This window comes from Zalophus californianus, chromosome 2 (genome assembly GCF_009762305.2).
Source record: "Zalophus californianus isolate mZalCal1 chromosome 2, mZalCal1.pri.v2, whole genome shotgun sequence".
Lineage (NCBI taxonomy): Eukaryota > Metazoa > Chordata > Mammalia > Carnivora > Otariidae > Zalophus > Zalophus californianus.
The window spans coordinates 32,943,297-32,960,423 of NC_045596.1; the positions used below are offsets into that span (position 1 = coordinate 32,943,297).

Below are 17,127 nucleotides of genomic sequence, written 5' to 3' on the forward strand. Positions count from 1 at the left end.
TTAATCCTGAATAACCTTCCAGTATATAAGACAATTTATCCATTCATCAACTGACAGACATTTGGGTTGTTTCCACTTTTTTGGCTATTATGAATAATGTTGCTATAAACATTCATATACAGGTATGGACATATATTTTCATTTCTCTTGGACATATATTTAGGAGTGGAATTGCGGGTTGCTATAGTAACTATGTTTTAACTTTTTGAGGAACTGCCAAACTGTTTTCCATAGCAGCTCCATCATTTTACATTCCCACCGGCAATATAGGAGGGTAACAATTTTTTTGCATCTTCTCCAACTCATCTTTTTGATTATAGCCATACATGTGCGACACACACACACACAAATAAAAACATTCCCATCTCCACACAAAAAATTGCCTTATGTCCCGTGTCGTCAATCTCCTTTCTCCATGCTGGCAATCACTGATCTGGTTTCTGTCACTACAATTTTACCATTTCTAGAATTTCATATATTTTGTGTCTGACATTTTTTAAGTGACAATTCTTTTGAGATTCCTCCATGTTATTGAGTAGAATCAGTAGTTTATGCCTTTCTACTGCTGAAAAGTATATATTGTATGGATATATCATAGTATGATTACCCAATTATCAATAGATGGACGTTAGGGTATTTCTAGCTTAAAGATATAAATAAAGCTGCTATAAGCAATTAAATATATGTCTTTATGGCAATTTATGTTTTTTTTTCTTGTAGGCAATATGTAGTATTGGGATTCCTGAGTTGTATGGTAATAGTATATGTCTACTTAATGTTATAACAAACTGTCTCCTACAGCATCAACACTTGGTATGGACAGTATCTTTAATTTTAGCCAAATGGTTGTGCAGTGGTATTTCTCATTGTAATTTGAATTTATATTTCCCTAATGAGTAATAATGTTCATGGTCTTTTTCTGTGCTTATTTCCTATTTGTGTATCTTACTTGGTGAAGTCTGTTCAAATCTTCTGTTCATTTTTATAGTCTGTCTTACTGAGTAGTAACAATACTTTGTATATTCTGGATATAATCTTTTATCAGGTATATGCTTTGCAAGTCTTTTCTCCCAGTCTGTAGCTTGACTTTTCTTTCTCATAACGGTGTCTTGCAAAAAGGAAAAATTATTTAATTTTCTTTCATTGTTTGTGCTTTTTATGTCCCATTTAAGCTATTTTGCTCATCCCATATTTTGTTTTAGAAGTTTTAACTCTGACATTATATACTTTTTTAAAAAGTTATTTTTAATTTGAGAAAAATATTCTGAATTAAGCTATTAGGAAGAAATCCTATAAAATGATACATGAATTTAACAAGATTAAAAATGTGTTTGAAAAAATTTATAAATGTATCTAATTATTTGTAAGAGGTCATCCATGCATTTACTTAATAAGTATTTATTGACCACCTATTATGTACCAAGTCTTAGGGTCTGTCCTGAAAGTATAGTGCAAAACAAGACAGACATAATCTTTTTCATTTATAATGTGGGTACATCACCATTATGAGTTGAGCTACAAGAAAAAGACCCAAGTCTTGAAACCAGGACTGTAGTCCTTCCTCTTGTAAAAGTACTTTCATTTCTAAATGAGAGAAATAATACATACACCATATACTTCACAGAGGTATCATGCAGCAAAAGATTATTACCAATTCAAGTACACGTTCAAAACTGCTTGGGAAGTCTTCTATGTGTCTCTTTCTCTTCCATGCTGTGTTAACAATGGATACAAATCTTCACCATTCTATCTCAGGTCTAAATCCTTCCACTGAGCAGACTACCTACTTTAGTTTTAACCTAATAGAGAATAATGGAGGCCTTGAGTGAAACCTAATTTCTATACCCTACCTTCTAACTTCCTCTAATTTGTATCTATTATTTTTTCATGTCATAGGGGAAGATTTCCTTCTTTCTATTCCTCTTCTTTAGGGATGTTGTACTATCTTAATTCTATTCCCCTTCTCCCACCTTCAACCTCTCTTCTTTTCTACTGGTACCCCTCAAAGGTATTTCAATATTCAAAATTCCTTCATTAAAAAAAACAGACGACCCTTCTTCAAGTTTACTCTCTTCCCATCATCTCATTTTTCTCCTTTACTTTTTATAGCTAAACTGTCCACAGTGGCTGTCCCACATCTCAATTTAACTCCTAAAGCAGAGTTTCAAAGTGTGACAAGGTATTTATCCCCTTTGATTTTCTCATACCTAAAGGTTGCTGAGTGGAACCTACTGGGATCCTGTTGAGCTAGGCCAGTCACCTCTGGGCTTGGGCAGTCTTCTCTGCTCAAATATTATCATTTTCTCTGTGTATCATGATGTGTATTTGAGAAGGACTATCCTAAGCTCTTCTCAATAGTTGGGTCATGTGGGTTTGCCCTTGCTACCCCAAAGAAACTATTCTGGCCATTGTGATGTTTCTCCTTTTCTAAATCCAATGGATGCTTTTTACTATCTATTTTACTTCTGGTAGCATCTGACCCCTCCACTTTTTATTTATTTTTTTTTTTTAAAGATTTTATTTATTTGACAGAGAGAGACACAGCGAGAGAGGGAACACAAGGGGAATGAGAGAGGGAGAGGGAGAGGGAGAAGCAGGCTTCCTGCCGAGCAGGGAGACCGATGCGGGGCTCGATCCCAGGACCCTGGGATCATGACCCTAGCTGAAGGCAGATGCTTAATGACTGAGCCACCCAGGCGCCCCCCTCCTTTTTTTAAAAGATTTTATTTATTTGAGAAAGAGAGAATTAGAGACAGAGAGCACGAGAGGGAAGAGGGTCAGAGGGAGAAGGAGACTCCCCGCTGAGCGGGGAGCCTGATGTGGGACTCAATCCCGGGACTCCAGATCATGACCTGAAGCGAAAGCAGTCGCTTAACCAACTGAGCCACCCAGGCGACCCCCCCCCCTTTTTAGTCCCTCTTTTCTGTTATCACTCTTTCCCGATTTTCCTTCCACTTTTGACCATGTCTCCTTAAAAAAAATTTTTTTAATTGAAGAACTGTCATATGACATGTTAGTTTCAGGTATAGAGCATAGTGATTTGGTATTTATAAATATTATGAAATGGTCACGACAATAAGTCTAGTTACTATCTGTCACCATACCACATTGTTAGAATTTTTAAGAATTCAATGAATTCCTTATCTTCTGGCAGCCTCTTAATTTTCCTTAGGATTCAGTCCTCACCCTTTTCTTTTTAAATTTTACCCTCTCTCCGAGGTTTCAACCATTATTACAATCATTACCTCACTTTCGACCACTATCTAAAGACAAATAACTAACTGGAGGATGCATATGTGTATTTGTATAAATACAAGTCTGGAGAAAATATACTAAAGAAAAATTGGTTATATTTAGGATGATTTTCTACTATCCTCATTCCTTTCTTCCAAAATCCTTCATTATGGTCAAAGTACATGCAATTTTCTAACTACTTCTTGATTCCTTCTGCCTTTGTTTTGTCTATTTTTTCTTCCTAGAATAGCTACTAATGTTCATTCGGTAATTACTATGTGTGAAGCATTGTGCTAAGTGTTTTATATATCCATGTCTCTTAAGCCTCTCAACAATTCCAGTTGTTATTGTAATGTATTATTCTTATTTTAAACAGAAGGACATTAAAGCTCAGAGCAGCTTAAATAATTTACCCCAGGACACAGGGCTAGTGGCCTGGGCTGCTCTCCCCCTGCAGTCTTCACCTGGCCACCCTCCATAATTCCTACTCACCTTTCATTACCCATTTATGTGTGATGTATTTCAGAGCCTTCCCTAACAACAAATCCATCCCACACAATTTGGGTTATATAACGAACCTTCTGCAGTTACCCAATGTATTTTACAAACTGCTCCATTAAATGTATGTTACATGAATAAATAAACCCTCTATTTGTAATTTAATAGTCCATGAAGAGGTGATTATACAGAAAGAATATTATATGACATAATACATATTTCTCTTAAAATTAATAGATTGGAATTTTGCATACAATTAGTCTCTCAGAAACCCTAACCATAAGTGCATTTCCCTGAGCCTTAACACCTATGATGTTACTGAAAAAACTGAGTTTTTGGTCTTTTAGACTGGAGATTAACCACTAGCTAAATAATTTACTAAAAAAATGAAACGCTATGAAGCTTCATGGAAACAAACAGCAAATGCCATTATATGTCTCTTTCAAAGTCAATATGCAAAGGCAAGAGTACTACTACATGTACTATATCCTTGATTTACCTCATTAGAATTAAATGGCATAGAGCAAAGGACACTGACATCAGAAATAATAAATCTGGTGGGAATATAAATGATATGGCCACTGTGGAAAACAGTATGGAGGTTCCTCAAAAAATTAAAAATAGAAACACCATATGATCCAATAATTAAAACTACTGGGTATTTACCCAAAGAAAATGAAAACACTAATCTGAAAAGATATACACACCCCTTTGTTTACTGCAGCATTATTTGTAATAGTCAAGACATGGAAACAACCTAAGTGTCCATTGATAGATGAATGGATAAAGAAGATGCAGTACATGCACACACACACACACACACACACACAAATATTATGCAGCCATAAAAAGGGATGAACTCTTGTCATTTGCACAACATGATGGACCTAGAGGGTATTATGCTAAGTGAAATAAGTCAGAGAAAGACAAATGCCATATAATTTACTCATATGTGGAATCTAAAAAAAAAAAAAAATGAATAAACAAAAAGCAGAATCAGACCTATAAATACAGAGAACTGATGGTTGCCAGAGAGAAGAGAGATGGAGGGATAGGCAAAATGAATGAAGAGGAGTGGGAGATATTGGCTTCTGGTTATGGACTAAGTCATGGGAATAAAAGGTACAGCACAGGGAATATAGTTCATGATACTGTAATATCACTGTATGGTGACACATGGGAGCTATATTCGTGGTGAGCCACAGCATTAGAGATGTTGAATCACTATGTTGTATACCTGAAATTAATGTAACGTTGTGTTTGAAGTATACACAAATAAAAAGAATTAAAAATTACTGCCATCCTTTGGAAAAATAAATCAATCTATGGTTTTTGCCATTACCCAGCTGTGAACAAACCATTTACTCTCTGAAAACCTTAGTTTTCTTACTTGCAAGTAAGGAAATTAAAGGAAAAGGAATTCTTAGTCAAAAAGGAAAAAGACAAACATCGCTGTTATTAGCTGAATTGTGTACCCCAAATTCATATGTTGAAGTCTAACCTCCAGTACGTGATGTACTTGAAATGAGGGCCTTAAAAGAGATAATTACGGTAAAAATGAGGTGAAATGTGTGGGACATTATCCAATATGACTATTGTCCTTATATGAAGAGAAGATTAGGACACAGACAACGTGAGACCTTGCGAGGAGACAGCGAGAAGGAGGCCATCTGCAAGTCAAGGAGAGAGGCTTCAGAAGAAATCAAACTTGCTGACACCCCTATCTTGAATTTCTAGCCTCCACAACTGTGAGAAAATTAACTTCTGTTAAGTTTAAGTCACCCAGTCTGTGGTATTTTGTTATGGCAGCCCTAGAAAATCAATACAACTGGCATTTCAATACAACCAAAGCAGTAGTTCACATATGGTGAAATAACTAGCTAGAACCAGCTCTCCTAATCCAAGGCTGTTTAAAAAGAGAACCAATAAAAACAAACCAAAACGAGAGAGAGAGAGAGAACCAGTAAGTGCTATGTAATAACCCAATATGAAAAGGAAGACATATAGCTTATCTATTATACCAGGCTACTTAGTTTTATGTGTTCTAATTCTCATAATCATCCAACAGGGAGATATCACACACATACTGAAGTTAAAAATAAAATGAAAACTTCAGATAAATTACTGGGCTTCTTTCAAAGCCACAAAACTGGTATGTAGTAGACACAGGTTGTGAAACTATATTAGTCTAAGGGCAACTTGTGCTCTTTTCAAAATACTATTCTGTTTTCACATATCTCAAATAAACGGTGATATATGCTAAAGGAATGTTATGAGGCCATCAAAATGGTTAAGAAAACTCAAAAACTAATTGATAGCCTATAGATGTAAAAGTTTCTTCTTTCTCTAGTCTTAATATTCTTCATTTCTTTAATGAGCACATATAGGCTAAAGATAAAACACAAGAACCCTTAAAAAAATAAAAAGCACTGAAGTAAGCCAAAGACTAGAAAATAAGCAGGCCCTTCTTTCAACTTCAATGATACATCCTTCTGCCATTAAAAAGGTATACAGGGAACCTTTTTAGGTTTTCTTAGGGACCCAGAATTTAAACTTACAACACTGTGGTTTCAGATTATATTCTATTTTTGAGTGAATATATTTCCTAGCTTACCTTATGGCTTCTGAATCAATGTGCACAGGTGCAATTCTTTCCAACAGAAATTTGACCATCTCTAGAAAAGGATTTGTTGGCTGCTTAGGATTTGCAAGTTTTCGAGCTATTTCTCTCTATAGAAAGGAAAGATTTTTACCGTTAAGTATGATTTACTTCCATATTTTTCAAAGTAAAAATAATTATAGGTATCAAAAGCATTTTAAGATTCAAAATAAGCAGAATCTGCTTTAGACCTGACTAAATTTCTGCTTTAGATCCTGACTAAAATTATATACTCATTAAGTAATCAATGCAAAATCTGGACTGTGGGGAACAGAAAGGGGATGACACAATATAATTTACGCCTGTCTCCTATTTCTCCCATGAAGTTATTGATTAGTAAACAATCTTTTTTAATGCTCTACTTCCAAAAAGTTAAAAATTTATACTTTCATGGGTATGTCTTATTAGTTTATTTCAAAATTTATTTCAAACTAATGTTTATTAGTTTATTTCATAATAATGTCATAATATTTTATTTCAGTTAATGATTTGTTTTTTTAAAAGAGGGAAAGATTCATAAGTATGTAATTATAAAGTTTTTTTAGTTCTGGAAGAACATAGTTGATTTCAAACACAGTGGTATTACATCAAATATCTCCTACAAAGAAAACACATTATTGATGGAATTTCTAAAGAACATATTAGGACTTAATGATTATAGAACCTAATTCTCCCAAAGACAAGGTTAAATTTACAAAGTGCTGGGCATTAGGGAAAGAAGTTTAATAACAATGCTTTTAACTGAATATCTGTGATGAGTAAATGTAAATCTTGGCTGATAAGATAAAGCACATTAAAAGTGCTTTCCAAACTATAAAGCAATAACAAATAAGTCATTTCATGTACTCTTTTCATGAAAAAAAGAAAAAAAACATTAGTGATATATGTTCAGAGGGACAAGGGAAAAAAGAAAATATTTCTACTGTAGTTTCAGTGACATCCTGACACAAATTAACTATAAAACCAATTTTAAATTAGATACCATCCATGTTTGTTAATAGAGTGTAAGTCTCAGAAAAACTTTTTAGTCATTAAGAGGTGCCTATTTTGCAAGCTGTAATTAACTGAGCAAAATTTTAGCATTTGAGATAATAAAAGTATTTTAGCCAGTGCTCAGTCCTTACATACTTTGCTCTAACCAACAGGTACACATTTTAAATCTGAATTTAAGTATGTTACTATCTTTTGAAATCAAACTTATTTTGTGCAGGTCTCCCCAAAAGGGGATTTTTCCATCCTTAGTATAAAATTTAGTTGCTTTAACCTAAGATAAAGTCAGTGATCACTTAATAACAAATCTATTGGAAAATTGCTAGACAAACTATACAGTCAGTACTTTGGAATAGACTACTAAAAAAGGAAAAACTAGGCATTAGGAGAGACAGTCACAGTAGAAAAAAATAAAGGCAATGTTAAAGGGAAAAAGAATAATTCCTAATTATCTAATCAGTAATAACATTATAAAATACACCTATGTACATAAACAATAACACTAGACACAATGAACTTTTATTTTAAAGTAGGCTCCATGCCCATCGTGGAGCCCAATATGGGGCTTGAACTCATGACCCTGAGATCAAGACTTGAACTGAGATCAAGAGTCAGATCTTACCCAACTGAACCACTGAGGCGCCCAACACAATTAACTTTTAAAACCTGACATTTTTGTATTCCAATATAACCTTACATTTAGGTAATCCCTCATAACAATATTTTATGTATGCAATATTTAGGTACTCTCTCATAACAACTACATGTGATAATCTTAAGTGATACTGGGGATAAGCAGCAAGCCAAATTAGTTTGTGACAACAAAAACCAACTAATTAGTTTGTAGCGACAAGTCAACAGTTTCCTTTTATTTTACACAAGAAAAAAAAATACCCACACATACTTCCAACGCATAAACAAGAAATTTTATAACTGAAAAGTAGCTGACAAACCTTCAAACAGAAGTAATCATTTGTAATCCTTTTAGAAAATGACAGCAGAAAAGAAAAAAGAAAATTCTTTCTGCATCCCTGACAGTATTTCCAAAATTTCTCATCGATATGGTAACACTGTAGATTCATACTACTACTGATATTTACTAATTACATAAATTGTTTAGTAAATTAAGCACCCTTATGGAGTATCAAGGAAATAAAGAAATAGTCCCTATTTTTTTTTTAAAGATTTTATTTGAGGGGCGCCTGGGTGGCTCAGTGGTTAAGGATCTGCCTTCGGCTCAGGATCCCAGGGTCCTGGGATCAAGCCCCGCATCGTGCTTCCTGCTCTGTGGGAAGCCTGCTTCTCCCTCTCCCACTCCCCCCTACTTGTGTTCCCTCTCTCGCTGTGTCTCTCTGTCAAATAAATAAAATCTAAAAAAAAAAATTTTTTTTTTTTGAGAGCGCATGCGTGCAAGAACAAGTAGGGGGAGGGGCAGGGGGACAAGCTGACTCCCCACTGAGCAAGGAGCTAGAGGTAGAGCTCTATCCCAGGACTCTGAGATCATGACCTGAGCCGAAGCTTAACCGACTGAGCCACCTAGGTGCCCCAATCCCTATTTTAACATGCTTAGAATTTATTAATTTTGTTACTACAAAAATAGCTTAAAAATTCTGCATCTATATATCCTTTGTTCTTCATACATTTTTCCTTTCTCATTTTGACAATAAAAACATTTGTTAAAAAAATAGTATTCTTTCACATACAGTGTTCCCTCTCATATACTTCTGTTGTTTTCCTAATCAAAATGTCTCCTAAGAGGATTTAACATTATCAATATTTTTTGTAGCTGAAAACAATAAACTACATAAAGCAATTTCTCACAAGAAGCAGTTTCTAAAGGTTTAACTTTCATGTTACAGTGATCTGTTGTTTTTGGTTCGTGTGTGTGTGTGTGTGTGTGTGTGTGTGTGTGTGTGTGTTGGGTTTCCCCCACCAATAAGCAATTCTTGATGTCCTACAATTCAACTCAATTCTGACACTGTCTACCCCAAGGCAGCATCAGTTCCCACAGGTTAAGAGTTCGGTCTTAAGAGACTGCTTCCTCCCAAACCCCCAGACATCAGTTGTAAGCCCAGGTTGTTACTTATACTCCTGACCAACCAGCTGTAAATCTAGATTCCCACGACCCCCTCCTTCCTTGGGTCTGATGAACTTGCTAGAGCAACTCACAGAACTCAGAGCAAAATTTACTTACCAGATTACTGGTTTATTATAAAAGGATATAGAACTAAGGAACAGCCAGATGGAAGAGATACACAGGGCAAGGTATGTGGCAAGGACAGGGAACTCCCATTCCCTCTGTGAGCCTGTCCCTCACCCCCAATCTCCACATGTCCACCGACCCGGAAGCCTCTCTGAATCTTGTCTTTTTTAAGTTTTTAATGGAGGCTTCACTACATGGGTTTGATGATCAAATCACTGGCAACTGGTGACTGAACTCAATTTCCAGCCCCTCTCCCCTTCCCAGATGTCAGAGGGTAGATTGACAGTTCCAATCCTCTAATCATGTGATTGGCTACACAGGGAACCAGTCCCCACCCTTAGCTGAGCTCCCAAAGGCACCTCATTAACATAACAAAAGACACTGTTGCAACTCTCAGGACTTAGGATGAGTTTTAGTTCTGTGCCAGAAATGGGGGACAAAGACCCAATATATATTTCTTACTATAAATCACATCACACCTTATATCATTCTCACTGAACCATAGAAAGGTTAAATGAAAAGAAAACAGGAAGCACTTGATGATTGTTAGTAAATAGCGTAAGTTAGCATCTCTCTCCCCTTTCGTTCTTTTCTTCTCTACCTCCTCCAGGAACTATACATATGCTAATATATACCAACCAGTCTTAAATTTCAGATTTCTAAACACAACTGCTGTGAGGCCACACATCGTTATCTTCTACCCTTCAAACATCTTCTCTGATAACCAATCACTCAAGTTGTCATTCTTGATGTAGTGGTCTAATCCCTACTCATCCTTTAAGATTCGATTCAGGAATCACTTGTTCTACAATAAGCTATTCCCATTTCCACCCCTGCCTTGGACGGCTGCTGTTCCTTTGTGTTACCAAAGTGCATGATTCTATCAGAATACTTACCACTCTGTATTCTCTATTGAAATATTTGCCTGCTTCTGTCATCTAAACTGCAACCGCATGAGAGACCATGTATAATACAATTTACTAAATTACACAGTGAACTATAATGGTGTAGACTTGATCATGGGACAACCCAAAATTTGGCCTTCAGAAGATACAATGCATATTCAGATAACCTTGTAGGGAAGGATTTTTTAAGGTGTGGTCCATGAATGACTTGTATCATCATCACTTTGAGACTGTTAAAAAGATGGAGATTAAGGATCCCTCTCTACTTATTTTAAGAATTCCTAGTGTTTGTCATACATATGTAATACCACAAGAATTACTTTTCATTTACATCTTATAGGGCAGTGCAAGGGGTCTTGTATTAGGTCATACATAAAATTTTATCTTATATTATTCTAACATATTATGAGGTTGATAATATTTATAGATGAAGAAAAGGAAGCTCAGAAATATTGAGTAACTAACAGTCACAATGGCAAAAAATGGTCTAGCTGAAATTCAAACCTAGGACACTCTCAAATGCTCAATTAATAAACTTCTTGGAAAATCTTGAAATTTAGGTCATAGGGAGGTGTTAGAGCAAAAAATAGCAAGCAGAGCTCATGCTATGGCAAATATGTGATCCTTCTCTAGGACCAAGGTGTGGAAACTCAAAACCTGAAGTCCAAAGGAAAAGCAAATCTATTCGGCACATAGCATAATAGACTGCTCATCCTCTCTTAACTATAGCATCATGTATATATGTATTAATCCACAGTATGTGTCTATTGTTATTCCTTGCTCAAAGTATTTGATCTCCATTCCCACAAATTCTGTTAATGAGTAATGCTCACCTCTTGAGAAGTGACTGTCATTTAGAAAAAAAGGAAGTGGTAGTATATATACATTAGCAGGGGACAGAGAGGGACTCTCAGAGAAAGAATGAAAGCTACATAGAGCGACAGAAACTAAATTTTATGTTTGCATACTTCTTCATTCTTTTCTTCAACTTCAGAATGAAACTGTCAGGAAAAGAGGGATGTGATACTAGAGGGTATATATAACTAGTACCAGCAGCCCTTGCGGAGAAAGACAAAATGATACAGATATTCTGGAAAACAGCAAAAACTCTTCTAACAGCGGTCATTTTCCTGAGTGTTTAAAGGGTACTATAAATCCTATTGTATACTCAAGAATACATAATGTTAAATAATGTGCTCAGACTACACAATGCTAATGTAAAAGCCAGAAATTACTGTGAAACATCCACCAAATAAAATAAACTAAAAAACATGAATAGCAGAAATTTTTTCTTCTAGAATAGAATTCTATTAGTTATTCTGTGGACCATTACTTAAAATATCTTCAGAATACCGCCCCCCCCCGCCCCTGCAAAAAGGTATCATTACCATGCTCTTTCCAGTGCAACTGTGGTCCTCATCTCTACTTTCTTGGTTGCTAAAATCAGGAGTGCTGATTGGCTGCACTGCATGGCTGTGGTATTCATCCTGAGATATTTTGGTTACAAACATCTGTTTTGCATATACTTTTTGGATTTGGAAACTCTTAGGTATTTATGGTCTGACAAATATTAGGAATTCATGTTATTGCCATTTTCCCAAACTCACACTCAATTTCTGTCTTCTCAGACCAAAAACACCACTTGATTGTTCTTTCTCAAGGTCATTTATTGAGCAGTACTCAGTTTGTACTGGATCTTCCTACAAATAATGGAATGTATACAAAAAACACTACTGAGGACCTATGAGATTGAGACGCTACCTGCAGGTCAGCCACTATCACCAGCTATAAAATACTGGACGAGAAACCTTAAAATCCAATGTCTTTATTTGTAAAATGAGGTGGTTAAACCAACTCTTTTTTTTAAAGATTTTATTTATTTGAGAGAGCGAGAGTGAGTGAGCAAGCATACGCGTGTAAGCCAGGGGAGGCACAGAGGGAGAGTGAGAGAGAGAGAAAGAGAATCTCAAGAGGACTCTGTATTGAGCGCTGAGCCCGACATGGGGCTCCATCTCATGACTCTGAGATCATGAGCTGGGCCGAAATCAAGAGCTGGACGTTTAACTGACTGAGCCACTCAAGTGCCTCTAAACCAACTATTTCTAAGGTCTTTTCAAAATATTTCATTCTATGACCCAGTTATATTAGTAGAGACCCTGTAGGACACGGTACTCTGGAACTAGAATCCTAAATGCCAAAGACATAAATGCAACCTTTAACTGTTTTCAGCAAACCACCCAGCACTTGGCATATCCTCATCCCTAGACCCAAGAGAAGAGTCCACTCTTCTCTTCCCTAAATTAGCTTCCCCTCTTCTCTTCCTAATCCTTTTTTTTAAATCCACTTAGAGACCTAATATCCCTAGAATGAGTAAAAAAAAAAGAACTATTCCATGCTCTCAGACCACTTTGTATATACATCTATTATAGTCCTCATCCCTTTAACACACAAATAATTATTGCACTCTAATTCTTTTTAGAACAAAGTTAGACATAAATATCTGAAATAATTTTCTTTTCTCTTATTCAGCTCTGTAAGCCTGGTCCCAAACACAACGGTTATAACATCTGTAATACCACAGAAATACAATTTAAATCCTAAAGGGCAGTGCTGGGCCAGGTATTAGGATATATATACACAGATACACACACAAAATCTTCTAACAATCCTATGAGTTTTTTAACGTTTATAGATGAGAAAAATGAAGCTACAAAATATTGAAGAACTTACTAAAGGTCACACTGGTAGTAAATGGTATAGCTGAAATTCAAACACAAAACTCTCATAAAATGCTGTATAAATGAATGGATGAAGTTTTCCTTCCTGATATTTTCAATGAATACTGGTTTTCTATAAAATAAAGAATCCAGGAATAGAATGAAGACAAAAGCCTAAAAAGGAATTACCTTATCTATAAATGCATATATGGCAATGTAACTGTTGCTAATTTATTGATAAGGGTTATTTCCATGCTAATACATGAGTGAAGAAAATGCATACACACATAAGCATTTAGAAAATTCTATTTACTTAACAAACGTCTGCTAAATATAAAGCATACTGTTTTGCTCAATTCCTAGGACCAAACTCCCTGGCTTAGTTCTCTAGTGTTTTTCCTGGAATTTGGTTAAACAGTGGTAAGAGAGCTAAACTGACCACAGATATACTCCTGGGTAATTTAGAGTTCACAATATTGTTAAATTAACACAAATAATTTATGTAAAGCAGACTTTAATGAAATATAAATTTCAACAAACAAAGCTAAAAGAACACATGTAGAAGTATAATTTACTAACCACACAAACATCTGCCTGTTTGCACGAACAGGTTGGGCTGATTAATAACTCCAGCTGAGACCGCAATTTCTCATCATCACCGAGAACCTGGTTAAATTTCTTCACAAAATCTTGTGCTTTCCCAGGGTCAGGCAAATTCTCTACAAAATTGAAAGAGAATCAGTATTATAAAATAAAAACTACTATACTAAACTAAAAGCAAGCTGTCTTAAAAATTATGCTGAGCTGTCAAAAAACAATCAGCCTAACTGGTTCTTAGAAATAAAATTAAGAGGATTATTTTCTCTTACTTAGTATTAAATTGACAGTCCCATTATGTAAATTGTCTGTTTTGATGTTTATTATATACATATGGAGTGAATAAACAAACTTACTTGCTATGGTCATCAGTTTTCCAAACATGGCAGAACAGTTAGCCTCTGACTGAAATTTAAAACAAAAACAAAAGAAGTCATATTTGCTACCAAATTTCTGTAAGAAAATCCAATTACACATTTTTAAAGGAAAAAAAAAAAGAACCAAACCAAACCAAAAAACACCACACACCAGCCACCAGACTGAACTGAAGATAATTGAAACAATTATCATATCAAAATTACTGTGAAACCATACATCAAAGAAAATTAACTAAAAATGTGACGAGTAGAAAAAAACTTCTTCCTGAATAGTTCTATTAACTATTTTGTGGTCTATTACTTAAATAACCTGCCTCCCAAAAAGTAATTCTGTATGGACAGCACAATAAAGTTATTACCTTATTATTAAATTTGTATGAAATTTGAATAATTTGGATCAGAAATTGGTAAACTATGGTCCTATGGACCATCTGTTATTGTTCAAATTTTGGAGAAACAGTCACAGTCGTTCACTTACATATTATCTATGACTGCTTTTGCAATTTTATAAAGGCAGAGTTGAACAGTTCACTAGACTTTATGGCTGGTAAAGCCTAAGTTTTTACAATCTGATCATTTACAAAAAATTTTGCCAACCCTTGCTTTAGCATCAATAGACCCTTGAAGGGTCTCTGTCTCTAATTTCCTAGTTAAGAACACTTATTCTAGTAGCAAACACACTTAGAAGTATATTAAGAAATTATTCAAGTTTCTTTCCCCCCATTTTCCAGAAGACACTGGGCAAAATTTTTTTTGTTAATTTGACTTTGCCATATTTATAGAATTGGTACCTAAATTTGATACTGACTACACTGAAGGACCCAAAATCATGGAGTAAAAAAAATCATGATTTCTCATAAAAATTTTATCTTGATGTTTAATTCTAATTATTTGAAAATTGATGAACCATGTGTAAATTCGTAGTATCTGAAATGATAAACTAGAAATTACCATTTCTTTGTTCATGCGAGAAAAGAAGATTTTGTTATATTCATTTACAGTTAAAATTTAGCTTGGAAAACTAGAGAAATTATGTGTAACTGACATTTGGAAAACACTTGAAATAGTTTTTACTTGCTTCGTTATATGTAACTACATAAAAACTGAATAATGACCATAACAAACTATTAATTTAAACAAATCATGAACCTACTGTAGGTTGCTTGTGCAAATCCAATAGTTCTCGTACATGACTTCTAAGCATGTTCTGACACTTCCACATTTCATTGAGAGCTCTGTTAATAAAGTTATAAATATGAAAAAAATATGTAATATAACAATCTGGTAATTATTCAACTTTACTACTTTTCTTGTTGCATGGGATAGATCACCATGCTTCTACATCTACCTAAAATTTTAAGCACCAGCACTTATTTATAGGATTAAGACAGGTCAGTTTAAAGTAGTAAATAAAAAAGACTTTTTATAAGAGAAAATATTTGAGAAGTTTAGAAGGATGAATAGGATCTTTCTAGGTAAATGGGGACTAAAAGACATTTTTTTTTAGAAAAGATTTTATTTGAGAGAGAGAGAGAAAGAGAAAGCTTGACCATGAGCTGGGGGGAGGGGCAGAGAGGGAGAAGCAGACTCCCTGCTGGGCGGGGAGCCAAACGTGGGGCTTGAACCCAGGACCCTTAGATCATGACCTGAGCCAAGGGGAGACTGAGCCACCCAGGCGTCCGGGGACTGAAAGACATTCTAAGCAGAGGAAACTAGAATGTTCTGGTACAAAAAAAAAGATAAAATGTCATCAAAATACCTGGGATAGGTAACTTAAAAAACTCTTTTGTACAGATTTGGAGCAAAGAGTGTGAATGAAGTAGCATTAGGAAGCTGGAACATACTGTAGAAAAGGATCAGATCATAAAGGCATTTTCATGGCAGGCTAAGAGGTATTCATGAAGGGCTATAGAAATAAACTTCTTAGAAATGATGTAGATTCAAGACACCAAATTTAACTTGAGTGTGTTTATTATTCTACACTTCTTTCTCTCCATGAAAGCAGATTTTCTTCTCTCACAAACCCAGTCCATAATTCCAGGTGCCCAAAGGGATCTCTGAGACATTAGTCTATGTTGGAGTATTATTTGCCAATATTTTGAAATATAAAGAGACCAAAACCTTAGGCTAGGGATTTACTACGTAGGGTGAGCATTAGGAATCACCCCTGCAAAATTAAAAAAAAATGATGGCTAACGCCTCCTAATATAATACACTAAGGATACAAAGTTACCGCTGTTGAATTTCTGCTGAAAATGCATAATCCCAATCTAATGAGGAAACACTGGATGAACCCCAACTGAGGAAATATTCTACAAAATTGAACTGGACCATGCAATACTCTTTCCCAAACATCAAAGTTGTAAAAGACAAAGACCGAGGAATGGCTCCAAATTAAGAAACTAGAGACATGACAATGAAATATACAATCTGTAATCCCATAAAGGAAAAAAAAAAACATAAAGCACATTACTGGAACAACTGAGGAAACTTAAATACACATTAGTCAATAATATTGTATCAATGTTAAATCTCTTGATAGGAGTACTCTGGTCATATAAGAGAATATCCTTGTTCTTAGGGAATATACACTGAAATATTTAGGGGTAAAGGGATCTAACGTCTGCAAATTACTCTCACATGGTTCAGAAGAAAATATTTATGTAAAGAAAAAGTATATGCAAATGGCAAACTGATAAAGCAAATGCTGAATCTGGGTAAAATGCTTTGTACTATTTCCGCAACTTCTCTGTAAGGCTGAAATTATATGAAAGTTAAAAAACAAATACATAAAATATAATATACACACACACACAAGCTGAGGTTCTTTTCAGAAGAATCAGAATTCTTAGTGAGTGACGGGACGTGTTTACTTTTTTAAAAAGCTTTATTACAGTGGAGTGACCACACATCCTAGTTGGCCTGGGACAGTTAAAGTTTAGGCCAA

The 17,127-nt window shown here is 35.0% G+C and overlaps 1 protein-coding gene across 4 annotated transcripts in view; it reads right to left on the reverse strand.

Moving 5' to 3' along the window:
• PDS5A (PDS5 cohesin associated factor A) overlaps positions 1–17,127 on the reverse strand; it is a 135,171-nt gene that overhangs the window by 46,728 nt on the left and 71,316 nt on the right. For all 4 annotated transcript variants that reach the window (XR_003520625.1, XM_027597899.1, XM_027597900.1 and 1 more), the window contains 4 exons: positions 15,334–15,415; positions 14,160–14,208; positions 13,786–13,925; positions 6,347–6,462 (listed from right to left, as the gene is read on the reverse strand). Coding sequence is in view for 3 of the 4 variants with exons in the window: in XM_027597899.1 (XP_027453700.1) it covers positions 6,347–6,462; positions 13,786–13,925; positions 14,160–14,208; positions 15,334–15,415 (387 nt within the window). In the remaining variant the exon portion in view is untranslated. The remainder of the gene's footprint in view (positions 1–6,346; positions 6,463–13,785; positions 13,926–14,159; positions 14,209–15,333; positions 15,416–17,127) is intronic.